The 17890-nt window shown below is 38.9% G+C and overlaps 1 protein-coding gene across 1 annotated transcript in view; it reads left to right on the top strand.

Moving 5' to 3' along the window:
* Positions 1-17890, top strand: part of EXT2 (exostosin glycosyltransferase 2) — an 80914-nt gene that overhangs the window by 9270 nt on the left and 53754 nt on the right. Inside the window, exons 4-7 of the mRNA XM_081937049.1 lie at positions 1859-1975; positions 7228-7423; positions 8583-8722; positions 14670-14763. Coding sequence (XP_081793175.1) covers positions 1859-1975; positions 7228-7423; positions 8583-8722; positions 14670-14763 — 547 coding nt within the window. The remainder of the gene's footprint in view (positions 1-1858; positions 1976-7227; positions 7424-8582; positions 8723-14669; positions 14764-17890) is intronic.

Here is a 17890-nt window from a genome sequence, read left to right as displayed (position 1 = left end):
CAATTCCCATAACCCCTAACTTGTCAGAATGTTGGAGGAGCACATGTGAAAGATATTAGCCCACATATTCACTTACTTAGACCAATGAATTATCCACACTGTTGATATTTTGTCTGCATTTAACATTCCTATTATTGCCATCTTGTCTGTATTTGGTGTCAGTTAATTAGTCTTCCTTGTTTCTTTTTTCTTTTTATTATATTTTTATAAATCTTCATAAATTGTGTTTCTATACATTGATGTTCATATAATGCTCTAGTTTCTCTTCAGATCGTATAAATCTTTCACCGTGTTTCTGTAACCCTGCCCTTACACTGCTTCAGTGTGTGTATTGCTTGAACTATCTAGAGCATGTTGGCAGAGAATTCTGAGAGTTGATGTTCACACATCTTAAAACTGCTGAAGTTGGCAAATGCTGATCTAGAGGAAAGAAATGAATGCATATTAGTCCACCCTCCCTAAGATGAATGGGAATGTTGATGTGTGAAACATATGGTATTCTGCAACATACTGGGGAGAAATGATAATGCCAAAGCAGCCTTTTCTGGAACTGTCCAAATGTGTAGGAGAGAGAGTATTGCAGTTCAGTGTGTAAGAAGTAGCCTGAAACCATTAATATTTTTTATTTGTTTGTTTGTATCTCACCTTTATTGTTTTTATAAACAATCCAAGGTGAACATATTCAACACATCTTCCTCCTATTTTATTTCATAATATTTTATATTGAAAGCTGATGAAATGTCAAAAAGAACTAGTAAATTTATTCTCCCTTCCTTTCCTAATATAAGGTATCCTATTAAGAAAATATAGTGATAACACTCTATTGTAACAGATGGTGAAGGCAGCCAGATTCTATATTGATTTTGGGGAACTTTTTATTTACCATTTTGTGTTTAGCATCCTGAATTTAAGATGAAGAAAGTAAAATCCTTGTCTGGTTCAATATCTTAAACACTATTCATATGAATATTAGTCCATTTGCTTTAGAATCCTTTTTGTAATAGAAAATATAATTTAAAAAATACTTGATAATGAAAAATAATTCAATTATTTAAAAACATTCTATTTACTAAATTCTTTTCCATTAACCTAGCATATGTTTCAATTCTGGATGTATCTAGTGTGGGGTCGAATTTGATGTTGCAAGTGGTCATGTTATTTTTTTTCTTGAAAGGGACAATTAAAATTTTTGCAAATTGGAAATTTGCTGTCTTTCCATGCTCATTTAGATATAATCCTCAACTTATGATCCCCAAATTTATGTTGTTAAGTGAGACAGTTGTTAAGTGGGCTTTGCCCCATTTTACGACCTTTCTTGCCACAACTGTTGTTAAGTTAGTAACACCGTTCTTAAGTGAATCTGGCTTCCCAATTGACTTTGCTTGTTAGAAGGTTGCAAACGGTGATCACATGACCCCAGCACACTACAATTATCATAAATCTGAGTCAATTGCCAAGTTTCTCAATATTGACCATGTGACCATGGGGGTGCTGCAATGGTTATAAGTATGAAAAAGTGTCAGAAATCACTTTTTTCAGTGATGTTGTAACTTCAATGGTCACTAAACTGCTGTAATTCAACTAACAATTATGTATTAAACTGACAATATGCAGCTTTTCATTTAACTACTATTCATAGCAGTTAAAGAGATAGAAAATGTTCAGTTAGAGATACCTGAATCTCTGGCTTAAGTTTTAGATGCATTGTCTTTTGTTGTATGTTTATTGTCTTTCAGTTAGTATGTTTCTACCCTAAACCTTATTTTACCTCTCGGATTATCTAAATCCTTTAAATGAATGAGCATTTGAAGGAAAAAAAAAACATGTGAATCTGGTATTTTCTTTCTATCATCCTCAGAGCTCTGTTGGCAGGAGGTGGTTTTTCTACATGGACCTATCGGCAAGGATACGATGTCAGTATTCCAGTTTATAGTCCCCTATCGGCAGAAATACAATTGCTAAATAAAGGACAAGGGTAAGATAATATGTTAATTGTGATTTTGCTTACAATACCAGGAAATTCAGCCAGCCAGGTCAGAATTTGGTAAAATTCTCTTAATATTGGTACTCCTTCATTCATTTAGAACTGGAGAGCTGAAATATTCAATATATTTCAATATTATGTCAGAATGACTGATTGTATAAATTCTGGATTCTCTACCCTCCTTTATTTTGAGAGTGTGAACACTATTTGTACTTCATTCATTTTCCATTCCTTGTCCAGGATAATATATAACCATTTGCAGGGACGTGCGGTCAGGGGAGGCAGAGCCTCACCGCTCTCATCATGAAAAGAAAAAAAAAAGGGAAAAGGGAAAAGGCACATGTGGTCCAATTCCCTGCCTTCCTGAGTCAACATGAAGGGGACCGCAGAGCGCGCTCCCCTGGCTCGCGCTCCGCGGTCCCCTTCATGTTGACTCAGGAAGGTGGGGAATGGGACCACGTGTGCAGGAGGCTGAGGCTGCCTCAGTCTCCTGCACATGTGGTCCCATTCCCCGCCTTCCTGATGACGTCGCCAGCCTCACCAGCCATAAACCTCACCGCACGTCACTGACCATTTGATTGGTTCATCCGAAAATTTCTATTGCCATTCAGCAGATTCTGGATTAAACACATTTAAAGTAATTGTGTATTTCTTGAAAGGAGTTTTATCAATCTCATGCTTCAATCTATTCCTTCATAATTATTGTACACACCCTTTTATTGGAGAAAACTGAGTCAAATAGGAATTGGGTAACTAACTGTTTTTTTCTATTAACATTTTGCATTGAGCAAGTAGTATACGGATACTTTTCACTTTTTTGACACAAGTTATGGGTACTCCATCACTGGAGGGTTTTGAGAAGAGACTGGACAGCCATTTGTCTGGAATGGTACAGGGTCTCCTGCTTGAGCAGAAGGTTGGATTAGAAGATCTCCAATGTCCTTCCAGCTCTGTTATTCTGTTAATCCTATTAATAACCCTAACCGAGGAAGCCGTTATTTTTAACATACTTTGCCAAGTCTTGAATCTTGGATCATTCTGAGTATTAACATTTTTTACTTTTTCAGTTCCAAACTATTTTTTTCCTTAGAGAATTGTTCCTCTTTTCATTTTATGATTATGTCTTTGCATGTTTTCAGATCTTCATTATAATATTGGTGCATCTTCACCAATTTTTTTTAGTGTTTTCTTGCTGCCTCCAGTAGAATTATTTATAACTACATTTTCATATCTTCTTTTTAAGAACTTTCTTGCTAGCTCTATTTTTCTTTCATTTTTGCAACATTAATTCTCTAGAAAAAAACATAACACGATAGGCAAAAAGAAAACATGCTTCCATCCAATAGTACTTACTATGATTTACTCAAATCCATTTTTAAAAAGTTCTTATTTTTGACTATACATGGCTTTCCTTTCCTTTAAAATCAGTATTACATGATCACTTTTCACTAATATTCCTGTTAATTTCACTTCATTGACTAATTCTTTCCTATAGGTTGGTATCAAGGAGAGCTCATTTTCTCATTCATTCTTCTGTTCTTTGAAGAATAAATTATTAGTAAGACATCTTAGGAATTGAAAGCATCAAACACAGGAATTTATCTTCCAATAGACTTTAATTTTCTAAAGTTCCCCTCATTACTATTTCATATATATTTGAAAAATCTGCCATTTTCTTTTTAAAATGTTATTGGAATCTCCCTTGTTTAATAGATAATAGAAGATATCATCAATTGTCCTGTCTTTATTTCCTCACTTATTTTATGATCTGCTTGCGTTATTAGATTTTAGTCTTTAGAAGGCATACTTCAGAACCAGAAACTTCTTTCTAAAATTCCAGAAATGCTTCATGCTCATTTTTGTATCACATTCAGTTCCTCTCCCTTGTCCCTTACATTTATATCTAAACTATTCATCTTAAGCATGCTCTATCATCCCAAATTCTCCATCTTCTTGTCTTTACAAATTTAACAGAAGGTTGTAACTTCCACTTTCACATTATAAATCTGGCTTCTTTCTACTTGGAGTTGCATATTCTGAGTGGTTCAGCTTTTTATTGGAAACTGAGCTTACTCAGGGAAGGTTTGATAGATTATTTTGAAAGAGTGCTTTCAATCACATGCCTTTTAGTTAATACTTGTGTTCATTGCTTCATATTTTAATTATTATTTGTTTTGGGAATTTATGAGTTTATTTTTATTATAAATTGTGACTTTTAAGTGCCAGTAGTTGCAAACCTAATTTACTGATATATTTTACATGAGTCTGAGTAGCAAGGCAATGGCATTTAATAGTACAATAAAAAAAATATTTGCCTACAGGTGACTTATAAAGTTTCAAGTTTAAGTAACAGACAGTTATTAAAGAAAAATGATAGAATAGGAAATACTTGATATCTTGCTCCGTTTTCATAGACAATCCACTGTTATATGGAAAACTGATCTGGCTTAAATTAAATCAGCTTCATATGCCCAAAGGGAAGAATATATGTCTTTTCTAGTAGGCTGGCCTGTCATCTTTTGAGAATATACTAATGTGTTCGTTTGTTTATGAAATTTATAAATCATTTCAATCTGAGCTAGTTTCTCAAGATGAATCAAGATGAATACCATCAGAATGGTATGATCCCAAAACTGACAACAAGCTCAACCCCTATATAAGACAAACATGTGACTGCTGATAGTATTGTCATGTGGCAATGTTCCGCAAATTAAATTACGTTATTTCTAAAGCTATAGTTTTCCATCTGAAAATTGGAACTTAATTTTTATTGTATTTATAACTTCCTGTTACTGGTATTGGTTAAATATTAGTAACTCCCTCTAACTCTGAATTGGTATGTATTCAGTTTTATGTATCAAATGATACATTTTAAATTATGCTTATAGATCGCATTCGCCACCTACATTTTTTGTTAAAAAATTAATTACCTGATTAAAAGTTAGTTTTGGGGTTTTTTTTTGAATAGAAGAATTGCTGAACAAAACTGGGATAGTTCAGCTATAACCAGGAAAACAAATTCCACCTTCTATTGCCCATAAAATATTTACAAGTTGGTATCTAACCAAAAGAAAAAATAATAAAAGAGTTTAAGAGGAAGAGTAGAAAGCCAGGGCTAATATGATGCATTTTATGTTAATCTTTTCAATACAATACAATAGTAGAGTTGGAAGGGACCTTGGAGGTCTTCTAGTCCAACCCCCTGCCTAGGCAGGAAACCCTATACCGTTTCAGACAAATAGCTATCCAACATCTTCTTAAAGACTTCCAGTGTTGGGGCATTCACAACTTCTGGAGGCAAGCTGTTCCACTGATTAATTGTTCTCACTGTCAGGAAATTTCTCCTCAGTTCTAAGTTGCTTCTCTCCTTGATTAGTTTCCACCCATTGCTTCTTGTTCTACCCTCAGGTGCTTTGGAGAATAGTTTGACTCCCTCTTCTTTGTGGCAACCTCTGAGATATTGGAATAATGCTATCATGTCTCCCCTAGTCCTTCTTTCTCCTAAGCTAAACATACCCAGTTCCTGCAACCGTTCTTCATATGTTTTAGTCTCCAGTCCCCTAATCATCTTTGTTGCTCTTCTCTGCACTCTTTCTAGAGTCTCCACATCTTTTTTACATCGTGGCGACCAGAACTGAATGCAGTATTCCAAGTGTGGCCTTACCAAGGCATTATAAAGTGGTATTAACACTTCACGTGATCTTGATTCTATCCCTCTGTTGATGCAGCCTAGAACTGTGTTGGCTTTTTTGGCAGCTGCTGCACACTGCTGGCTCATATTTAAATGGTTGTCCACTAGGACTCCAAGATCCCTTTCACAGTTACTACTACTGAGTAAGGTATCACCTATACTGTACCTGTGCATTCCGTTTTTGTTGCCTAAATGTAGAACCTTACTCTTTTCACCATTGAATTTCATTTTATTAGATAGTGCCCAATATTCAAGTTTGTTAAGATCCTTCTGTATCTTAAGCCTATCTTCTGGAGTGTTGGCTATTCCTGCCAGCTTGGTATCATCTGCAAATTTGATGAGTTCCCCATTTATTCCCTCATCCAAATCATTGATGAAGATGTTGAAGAGTACTGGGCCTAAAACAGAGCCTTGGGGTACTCCACTGCATACTTCCCTCCATGTAGATGCAGTTCCATTGAGAACTACACGTTGAGTGCGGTTGGTCAGCCAGTTACCAATCCATCTGGTGGTGATGCTGTCTAACCCACATTCTTCTACTTTATCTAGTAGTAGGTTATGGTCTACCTTATCAAAAGCCTTACTGAAGTCCAAGTAAACTATATCAACGGCATTCCTCTGGTCCACTAATTTTGTCACATTATCAAAGAATGCAATAAGATTAGTCTGGCATGATCTGTTTTTGACAAATCCATGTTGGCTTTTGGCTATTACTTTGTTTGCTTCTAGGTGTTCGCAAATTCGTTGTTTGATTATTTTTTCCAGAATCTTTCCTGGTATTGAGGTTAGGCTGATAGGTCTGTAGTTTCCTGGATCTAATTTTTTCCCGTTTTTGAGATGGGAACCACATCAGCTCTTTTCAAAACCACTTCTAAACACAATCTTTAGCATATTTATTGGAGAATGTTCTATTCTTCGCATCCTTGAAAATAAGTTTAATTGAATACATTGAGAATGACATCAGTAAATTCAGAGGGTGATATAGTTTGTCTGAAGTCCCACCATACTTATTCATGATTCATTGATGTTAGTGGCTCACATTGTGTTCAAGTGTGAAGATCAAATGTATGTATTCTTTAACTGCACTACCTACTGCATTTTGCTTATTCAACTTATTTAATAATGTTTTCACAATTGGGTTGATACATAATTTTTTCCAACTATCATATTGTTAATGCACTAAAAACCAGAGGTGAACAAATATATAAGACAATGTTTGTTTAGTAATAGCAATAGCACTTAGACTTATATACTGCTTCATAGTACTTTACATCCTCTTTAAGCTGTTTACAAAGTCAGCATATTTCTCCCGACAATCTGGGTCCTCATTTTACTGACCTAAGAAGGATGGAAGGCCAAGTCAACCTTGAGCCTAGTGGGATTCGAACTGTCAAATTGCTGGCAATCAGCAACAATTAGCCTGCAATACTGCATTCTAATCACTGTGCCACCACTATGCCCAAGTCATTGGCAGCATAAAGAAGTGCATTTTCAATTGCCTAATGAATATATTTCTAAATTTATATGGTTCCAATTGTTGTGTCTTCTTCAGTCTCCGCAGATACTTTCTCCTCTCCTCCCAAATTGCTCTTCATCCTGAATACTGTTCAGAACTGGAGGCTCTTCAAGCAGAGAATACAGAATCTGTGCTAATCTTGGACAAGTGTAGTAACCTTTCAGAGGGAATTCCATTTATTCGAAAACGTTGCTATAAAAACCTGGTGTTTGATTATCCTCAGGTCCTTCAGGTAATGCTGCATTTTGTTCCTATCATTTCTTGTTGGTTACAAGAGAGTATGACTTATTGTTTAAATTATGACGGCTTCTGCTGTAGATAAATATCTGAAGCATTCGATTTATTATACAACCTTTCACTGATTTTACATGATGAGTTTGGTGCATTGTTACCCTTCTCGGAGTGTAAAGGTTTTATGGGTGAGCAGATGTTTTGAGACCTAATTAAGGAGTCTGGCAGAATATGGAATTGACAGGATTCTTCCAATCTAGTCTTTCTATCATTTTTGATATTCTTCTAAGGGATTCAAGCTATCTTCTGGAGCAGAATTTTGAAAGAAAGGAAAGGTTACTGAAATCTCAACTTCTCCCAATTCCAAAAAACAAACACTCAATTGTTTTAAGTCAGATCCTGAACTTCCATGGAAAAAATACCTCTGCTCATGACTCATTCACTGAGCCATGAGCAGAACTTTTTTTTCCCCCATGAAAAGTTTGGATCTGAGTAAAGTAATTGAGTGTTTGTTTTTGTACTTTCAACTTAGTTTTTGACCCAGAGACTGCTTGGGATTTGCCATTGCCTTCTTCCTAGGGCTGAGAGAAGTGATTGGCCTAAGGTTATCCAGTTGGCTTTATGCCCAGAGTGAGACTAGAAATTGCAACAGTCTCCTGGCCTGATTCTTAACCTCTACACCAAACTGCCTTTCTTATGTTTTTAACATTGCAGCCTGACTCAGACACTAGTATTTATGTGTTTAAAAATGTTAATCTGTAGGCATCTTATGAACCTTTTTAAATATGGTATCTTTAGTACAGGAAACTCTGGTATACATGTGTGTACCAGAGTTTCTGGTGTACATGTTTGCCATGTAGGTATGGAGGTTCTTTTTTTTCCCTGTTGAGATGGGAGCATCTGAGAGACAAATGGTGTCACTTGAAGAAACTGAAATAATTCTGGAAAGGGATGGTTGGGGTATTAGTTTAGTATTTCAAAATTGTAATTAACATTTATCATAATTAATATGAAGAAGGAAACCCCTATATGTATTTTATATATATAATCATGAAATCCAGTTTCCTAAACATAAGATGATGAATAAGCCAGGCATTAGTTTTAATTTAATAAGATAATAGAAAGACAATTGTAACTATTTTGTGGTTCTTTGTCCACAGGAAGCCACATTCTGTATTGTTCTGCGGGGAGCACGTTTAGGACAAGCTGTTCTGAGTGATGTTCTTCAGGCTGGTTGCATCCCTGTTGTCATAGCGGATTCTTATGTTCTTCCTTTCTCTGAAGTTTTGGACTGGAAGAGGTACATACATACCTTTTTCTCTTTGTTGCTTGAAATTCTGGACTAAATTCTGTTATTATCACTGTATGGCTTATTTGGAAGATTGCATGACTCTGAGAAGAATATCAAAAACATATAGATTGAATCTATTTGTCTTATTTCCAAGATATACCGGTACAAGAATATTCAGCTGTAGTGGATTGAGTGTTTGAGCAGTCATGCAATTTTTGATAAAGTTTCAAAAATTTAGACCACAGATTGCTCAACCCCTAAAGCATAACAAACACAAGCTATGAAAAAGAATACACTACCATACATTAAAAAAGAATAACAGAAACAGGCACAGACTATGACAACCAAACAACATCACTATATAACGCAAACACTCCAAAAGATTTTAAGTAAACCGAAAGATCAAGTAGCTCAAGAACAAAAAGCAGGAGTCATCTACAACCAGGCGTGGGTTCCTGCCAGTTCTAACTGGTTCTATAGAAGAGGTTCCACAAATCTACCGTGCCGTTTAGAACCGGTTCCAGCTCCCTCCCCCCACCCGTCTGCACAACACTACCCCCGCCCGCCGCTCACTGATTGGCTAGCTCACCAATCACCCCCGCCCACCTCTAAGTGCCATAACTAAACCCACTTACCTTTTTTCCTGCTTGGCTCTCTATTGCTGCCTGCCAAGGAGGTAAGTAAGCTGCATCTAAGCGGGGGGGGGGGGTCAGGCCAACTGGAGCAGCCTGCCGCAGCCCTGCACTATAAGCGAGTCCGGTGACCTTTTGTGGCCTTGCAAGGATCCCGGGCTTGCTTATAGCACAGGGCCGCATGACTGCCAGCAAGCCCGGGTGTGGGGGTGGGGACGGCGGCGGGAGCTTACGCAGCACGGCTGGTGTCTTTGGCAAGTTTGGGGACCTTGCAAGGCCTTTGCAAGGTCCCCAGATTTGCCTAAGATGCCTGGCTGCCAGCGGGGGTGGAGACGGCGGCGGGAGCTTACGTGGCAAGGCCTAGGGCCTCCTAGGTGCCGGCCGTGCAAACTACCACCCATCACCCCATGCTCAGCAAAGCAAATCCGGGAGATCCTTTGCTGGTGGCCAGGCGGCCTAGAACCTGGCCGCCAGCAAAGGTCTTCCCTGGACTTGCTTTGCTGAGCATGGGGTGACGGGTGGTAGTTTGTTCGGGCAGCAGAAAACGGAAGGAGATAGCGTAGCTGAGGGCAAAGCAGCCTGCAGCCTCCTTCATTCCTTCCTTCCCTCAACGCCCACCAAAGCGTTCTCCCTGCTCGGCTGCCGTCGCTGCCACCACGCCCTCTCTGCGTGCCCGCCCGGGCTCCGGCCTGAGTGGTAGCGAGCGATGGTGGCACAAGGTGGCTGGTGCCGGCGGCTACTGCTCCTGGGCCAGCTGTGGGTCGTGCTGCTCAGTGGGCAGCGCCCCGACTCCCCCCGCCGCTGCCACCACCGCTGTGCCACCTCACGTTCTTTCTCTTCCAGCCGCGGCCCCACTCCGTGGAAAACATGGGCGCCCGCACACCCTGCATAATTGCTGCCTGGAGCAGGACCAAAGCCCCTCTCCCAACTGTCCCTTCCTTCCTCGTTTTCACTCACCCGGGCTTCTGCAGAAGCTTCCCTCCGAAGCCCTCTGAGGGAGGAAAGGCCATTTGGGAGAGAGGCTTTGGTTTTGCTCCGGGCTGTAAGCTTCCCTCCGAAGTTTTGGGATGTTCTGCGGAGCCTCCCCAGGGAAAAATGCTACTGCCAGGTACTTTTAACCATATATTTTGGTCCTATGACCGCAGAATGCTGCAAAATACCATAAATGCAGGCCAATTGTTGAATGTTTCAAATGTGATTGGAACACTCAACAAGGTAACCACAATGTGTGTGTGTGTGTGTGTGTGTGTGTGAGTGAGACAGACAGACAGAGGCACAGAGAGAGACAGGGAGGGAATGAATCAATACAATACAATACAATACAATACAATAGTAGAGTTGGAAGGGACCTTAGAGGTCTTCTAGTCCAACCCCCTGCCTAGGCAGGAAACCCTATGCCCGTTTCAGACAAATGGCTATCCAACATCTTCTTAAAGACTTCCAGTGTTGGGGCATTCACAACTTCTGGAGGCAAGCTGTTCCACTGATTAATTGTTCTCACTGTCAGGAAATTTCTCCTCAGTTCTAAGTTGCTTCTCTCCTTGATTAGTTTCTACCCATTACTTCTTGTTCTACCCTCAGGTGCCTTGGAGAATAGTTTGACTCCCTCTTCTTTGTGGCAACCCCTGAGATATTGGAATACTGCTATCATGTCTCCCATAGTCCTTCTTTCTCTTAAGCTAGACATACCTAGTTCCTGCAACCATTCTTCATATGTTTTAGTCTCCAGTCCCCTAATCATCTTTGTTGCGTTCTCTGCACTCTTTCTTGTCTCCACATCTTTTTTACATCGTGGCGACCAGAACTGAATGCAGTATTCCAAGTGTGGCCTTACCAAGGCATTATAAAGTGGTATTAACACTTCACGTGATCTTGATTCTATCCCTCTGTTGATGCAGCCTAGAACTGTGTTGGCTTTTTGGCAGCTGCTGCACACTGCTGGCTCATATTTAAATGGCTGTCCACTAGAACTCCAAGATCCCTCTCACAAAGAGAGACTGACAGACACACACACAGAGAGATATAGAGAGATATAGATATAGAGAGAGAGACAGAGGGGGAGGGAGGGGGAGACAGACAGAGAGAGACACAGAGAGACACATACACACAGAATGAGTGATTAAGTGAATGAGAGAGACGGACACACACACAAACACACACACAGAGTGACAGAGAGGAAGGGAGGGGAGAGACAGAGGGAGAGAGACAGACAGACAGAGAGACACAGAGAGAAAGAGTGAGCACACACACACACACATACATACACACAGAGAGTGACAGAGTTGGGAGGGAGGAGAGAGATACAGAGAGAGAGAGAAACAGACACACAGAGAGAATGACAGAGAAAGACAGAGAGGGAGGGAGGAAGGGAGAGAGACAAAGAGCCACAAAGAGAGAGAGACAGGCAGACAGACAGACACAGAGACAGACAGAAAGAAAGAGAGAAAGAAAGAAAGAAAGAAAGAGAAAGTGGGAGAGAGACATGAAAGAAAGAAAGAAAGAAAGAAGGAAGGAAAGAAAGAAAGAAAAAGAAAGAGAACTTATGACCACAATTGAGCCCAAAATTTTGGTTGCTAAGCAAGAGCATCGTTAAGTGAGTTTCACCACATTTTCCAAGTTGGCCATGCCCACCCAGTCACATGACCACCAAGCCACTCCTACCCGGTCACATGACTGCCAAGCCACTCCCACAAAACAGGCCACACCTACAGAAGAGGTTCTAAAAAAATTTGAAACCCACCACTGACTACAACATACAGTGTAAGGACTATAACAGCTAACTGTGTAGGATTCTGAGAAGATTAGAAAGGAATCCATTAACACCAACTAGCTCTTAGAAGATTGGATGAAAACTTCATAATCTTACAAGATGTGGAGAGACTCAACTATAGTTTCAGCTGGGAAACTAAGCATCCTAGACCAAGCTAAATCCAAAAATCCTGGAGATTTCCCGGAAGTTCATTTTTTCTGTGATTAAGAGATGCATAAAAGCAAAATGTAATGTTAAACAGAAGAAATAGTATAGTAGAAAAAAAGTTACATTTTTGGATTTCTCCGTTATACCATCCAGATACTGAAAAATAATTTTCATCAACAGTCAATAATCCAACAAAGAAATTGTTGTATTCTACGCTTTCTTCTTTGTTATGTTAAGCAGGTACAAAAAGCATTGAGTGTGCATGAAATAGAAAACGTTTTGACATTCAAAACAAATACATTCTGTACCTGAAGTTCTGCCAAACTTCTGAAACAGCTATGGTTCAGCAGAAGCAAAATCCAAATTACAGGTTTCAGCCAGTATGAAATTTACGTGGATGATATGTGCCAACCTTGCTCTGCTCACTCCATAAAAAAATAATGATGATGATTTTATGGTGTGTACATGCCACTTCTCCCTTATCACCTCCTCTCAGCAGCTCTCACTGTGTTCCTCCTCTTCCCAGTGACCTCACATTCTTTTCTCACCTTAACTGCTATTGCTACTGATGTCCTTGACTTTTACCTGCTCCTATCAAAAGCACTTCACCTCAGAATAACCATGGCTCTGCTGGTGTCTGGAAGAAAACAGTCTAGCTTTGATCCACATTCAGATTAAACATGAAAGTTTTCGCTCAGGTACAACCCCCCTGAAATAGTTATTCCATTCATAGAATAGTCTGTAGAAATTCTCAGTCATCCAGGTCATGGTTCTCCCAAAGGTGCTTTTTCAGGAGGCAACTGCACTTTCTTATTTTTTCTTTTAATATGTTTCTCTTCTCATCCAAGAGTCTTCTTCAGCTCTGATAGGATGTGGTTGGGAGTAGGAATGGTGTGGGAGTAAGAATGGATTTCCAGAGAAAAAATAAATTACAGACTGCAGGAAACAGAAACACTCCTCAGATGACCCTGAGGACACAGTTTGAAGCACCTCCAAGTGCTTCAATGACCCTAAAAGGATGAAAATGACCAGCTGTCTCCATTCCTCACTATCTTGTTAGAGCTGAAGAAGCTTCTTGGATGAGAAGTGAAATGTCTTCAAAGCAAGAAAGTCCAGTTGCCTCCTGAAAAAGCACTTTTGGGACATTCGTAGAATACATTGCACATCCATAGAAAAACTAATGTTCATGGAAAAGCACATCATGTGTGCTTTACCATAATAAATATTGTCAAAGCACTCTCATTTTCTAAATTTGAGGTACTGTCACCATGAGGATTATTATATTTATGCACTTTTGAAAACTGCTTTATCCTTATTGAGGCAAGCTTCAATGTATCAGATGTTATTAATACATTGCATTTTCAAGCATAGACAAAATTCTTTCATATTTTAACAATTTTATGTATTATTTTAAAAAGATACTAGGAAATAAGTCATCTTTACATTTAAAAAATCTCAAGATTTTTTACAACTTTTTAAATCCTTTCCCCTTTTTTCATTTTTTTGGGGGTGGGCCTTCGAGTCTCTGGTTTTATCAATTTAACTCTAAAAAGTAATTTTCCCCATTTCTGTTAGTTAATTAACTACATGGATCTTCTATTGGATCTTGAATTTCTCCCTTTCGGAAAAATTTAGACAGAATTTCTCCCTTTAGGAAAAATTTGGGGAGAACTCTACTGAATCATGCTATAAAGCAGTGTTTCTCAAGCAACTTTAAAATGGCATAGGGCAGTGATGGCTAACCTTTTTGTAAAGGCGTACCAAAATTGTGTGTGCTCGTGCCCTGACCCACAATAGAATGCGCTCCACCCACCTGCGCATGTCTGCCCCACCCACCTGTGCATGTGTGCCCCACTCACCTGCGCATGTGAGTGTGACCCTGCTGCACATGTGCGTGTGACCCCACCCCCACCCCGTGTGTGTGGAGTGTTTTTGCCCTCCCAGGCTACAGAGGTCCTCCGGAAGGCAGAAATGGATCATTTCTGAACTTCCCGTTGGCCCCGTTTTTCGCCCTCCCCAGGCTCCGGAGGCTTTCCTGAAGCCTGGGGAGGGCGAAAAGGGCCTCCCCCGGCCCTCCAGAAGGCCGAAAATTACTCAGCTGACACGCGCATGCACACCGGAGCTGAGGGTTGGTATTCTGGGAAATATAGCTACATGTGCCACCTGTGGCACACATGCCATAGGTTTGCCATCACGGGCATAGGGAATCCTGGCAGTTGAATGAATTTCACCTATCTTAAAGTTGCTTGCTTGAGAAACACTGCTGTAAATGGAAGGGACCCTTTCATTCAGAAGAGACCATGTCTAGATCTAGACCATTCTTAATTTCTCTGACATTAACTATGACCTTGGGGTAGCTTAGGTTTTCAAAGTATTTCCTCTTTTCTTTTCCTATGTCTACATTTAGAGCTTCTGTGGTAATACCTGAGGAGAAGATGCTTGAGCTGTACAATATCCTACAGAACATACCTCAGCGGCAGATTGAAGAGATGCAGAGACAGGTACAATTAATATTCATTAATGTGCAGAAATAGGTGTAATATAAATCATTGTTTTGCTTTGAGCCTCATGTGCATATATGTAGGATAGCTTTATATGGGGTAAATGTTAAAATGTTTTGCATGTTTTTAAATGTTAGTGGTTTTTTCAGAGGAGGTGCACAGCATTCCCTATTGGTAAATTATGCAATATAGGTACACTGAGTTTACACAAACATAATATTCTATACTTGTTTTGTAAAATGAAATGAATGATATGAAATGGCAAATGAATTACAATGAATAAAAAAGACATTTGATTACTTGCTTATGCAAGTTCTGAATGATTTTCATACTTTCATTAAAGTTAGGACTCTCAATTAGTGTATTTATATGTTTGTTTCATTTATTCATTAAATATATTTGCTGCCTTTCATCCAGGCATTGAAAATGGCATACGTAGCACTTTCTCCTCTGATTTTATTTTTGGCACATCTATGCAAATTACCCCATTTGTCCAGGTCAGAGAACATTACAAAATAACATTATAACTTGTGACAATACTGTTTTTAATTTGATTATTGTTTAGCTTGATAATGATGGTGATTTTTTAATAGACTTTGATTCTTGGTTTTTGTACTGACTTACCTGTTTGAACTATGAGCAAAACATATTGGGGATCCAGTTAGTGCTCAGATGACAGACTTCTAAAAATATCAGGGCTGTAGGTTAGTTGAAAAATGTAAAGCTAACATGTAGAAAGAAAATGATAGGAATTCCTTTCCATATTATTGTCAAGAAAACTACATGGATAGACTCATAAAGTCATGAGGAGTCAAACTTTAATTTGAGACCTTGGTCACATTATTTCACTCTGCTCCCCTCCTGTAAATTATTATTATATTTTTATCCTTTTTAAAAAAATAACCCAAGGAGGCAAACATACCTAATATTTTCTTCACAACAACAAATCTGTTAAGTGTGTGGGCTGAGAGGGACTGATTGGCCCAAAGTAGTGGTGAGTTCCAGATGCCGTTGCAACCGGTACGGTACAATGGGGCCTGGCAGCCACTACATGAATGCGTGCAGCGTGTGCATGCGTCCTTACCTCCTGCAATGCTCTGCGACGCCTCCACAATGCTCCAGCTGCTTGGCAGAGCGTCGTGCAGGCATCGTACGCTGCGTGTGTGTGTGCAGATGGCCCGTTTCCTTCAAATACAGGTAAGAAACGAGGGCGGGCGGGTGGGCTCTCCAGAGCACCATACCAGAAAGGTACCCGGTATTCCTGGCAGGCACCGGTAGACCCGTACCGGGGTGTACCACCTGATACCCACCACTGGCCCAAGGTCATCCAGATGACCTTTATGCATAAAGTGGGACTAAAACTCCAAGTCTTGTGGTTTCTAGGCCAGAACCCTAACCACTACACCAAATTTTCTCTCCATAACTCAATAACTATGGACTCCTCTGGGAAAGAATGATAGCACATACACCTAAATAAATGTTGGTCTGTATATTAAACACTTTGAATCTTGTCATGCTGAAGATTATTTTACATATTTTATTTATAGATTATGTAAAACAGATTGTTGCTTTTTTAGCATAGTAAATGAATGAATAAAAGATTAAATAAATAAATGACATGCTCTTTATAACACTTCACAGATGCTTTTAAGAAGGTGATAGGCAACCATATTCTGCATTTCAAAATGGAAGCCATCATTTTAATGTGCAGGCAGTCTCAGGTTAAGAATGAGACACATTCCTAAATCTGTCTTTAAGTTGAAATGTCATTAACCTGTAACTTGAACTTATGAATGGATTTCTTATTAGTAATAATGGCAGATAGCATTCTGCTTTCTTTCATTAACTGCTGAAAACAGACTGTGCATTAAAAACATTCTGCTTCAGTGTTTTATGAAAAGACCACACAGCTTCAATATATTATCAGCTTGAAGGAAGAATACCAATCTTAGTTTTTAATCATTGACAATCCTTTCATAAGTACAAGTTGTCCATAAATCAAACGTTCTTAACCTGGGGACTACCTTTATGTGCTATCCAAATTCTGGGAGTGAGATACCTGTTTCTCTGTTTATCTTCTATATTTACGCAGACATGTTCTTATGACAGTTATTATTGCCTATACTAAGTATTAAATGATAAAAGAGGAAGAGAATGCTAAGTGAGTAATTATCTAAAAATGTAGATAAAAGGAAAATTGGGTAAATAGCAATAGCATTTAAATTTATATACTGCTTCATAGTGCTTTTCATCCCTCTCTAAGCGGTTTACAATGTCAGCATATTGCCCCAAACAATCTGGGTCCTCATTTTACCAAACTCGGAAGGATGGAAGGCCAAGTCAAGATGGAGTTTCTGACAGTGGGCAGAGTTAGGCTACAATACTGCAAAGTTGCATTCTAACCACTGCGCTACCAATAAATAATAAATGCATGTGATTCAGGAGAACTGATATTCAAAGTTCGAAGATAAAGTCTGTTGGAACTTTAAAATAACTTTGTTTCTTTTTAGAATGATAATCCAGCATTAGTTTTAAAATGTGAATCTTCTGTTTTGGACTGTAGATCAGTTGAATGCTCAAAATTTCTTTGGAAAAACAAAGTCTGGAACTTGTTTTAAAGAACTTTAATGAGGAATCAATCTATCAGTCCTATTCATTATAAAAATGAATGTGTCTAGGGAATGTAATCAAGGTTACAAAGAGGATATTGAAGTATATGAAATCAAGCATAAATATCAGGAAAACTAATAATGTAATGTGAGGGCCAAATTTATGAGGAGGTAATAGTTTTCCTACTCAAGTCAATTGACACGAGGCAGTCTTGGAAACTAATGTGGACTTGGATTATTTATGAGGTAATTAGATTACTTAAATTCTGTGAGTGAGATCCCAAAGGTTTTTGTTTTGCTATGAATGTTTGCCAATATGACAAATAGCCAGAAGAGGTCTCTGCTCCCTTGATTCATTATGATTTTCATAGCCTTTGCTAGACTCTCTATTTGGAGATGGGTTACTTAAACGCTACAGTTGTGCTAGAAATGGTTAACTTCTGAGTGCTATTGAAAATAGCAAAGAGTTGATCTTAATGTGATCAGGTATCCATATTATTTAGCACTCTACTTTTTTA

Source organism: Natrix helvetica (genome assembly GCF_964273705.1).
Source record: "Natrix helvetica genome assembly, chromosome: 1".
Classification (NCBI taxonomy): Eukaryota; Metazoa; Chordata; class Lepidosauria; order Squamata; family Natricidae; genus Natrix; species Natrix helvetica.
The sequence above is the reverse complement of the archived record's forward strand: the minus strand, read 5'-3'. Positions and strand labels throughout refer to the sequence as shown.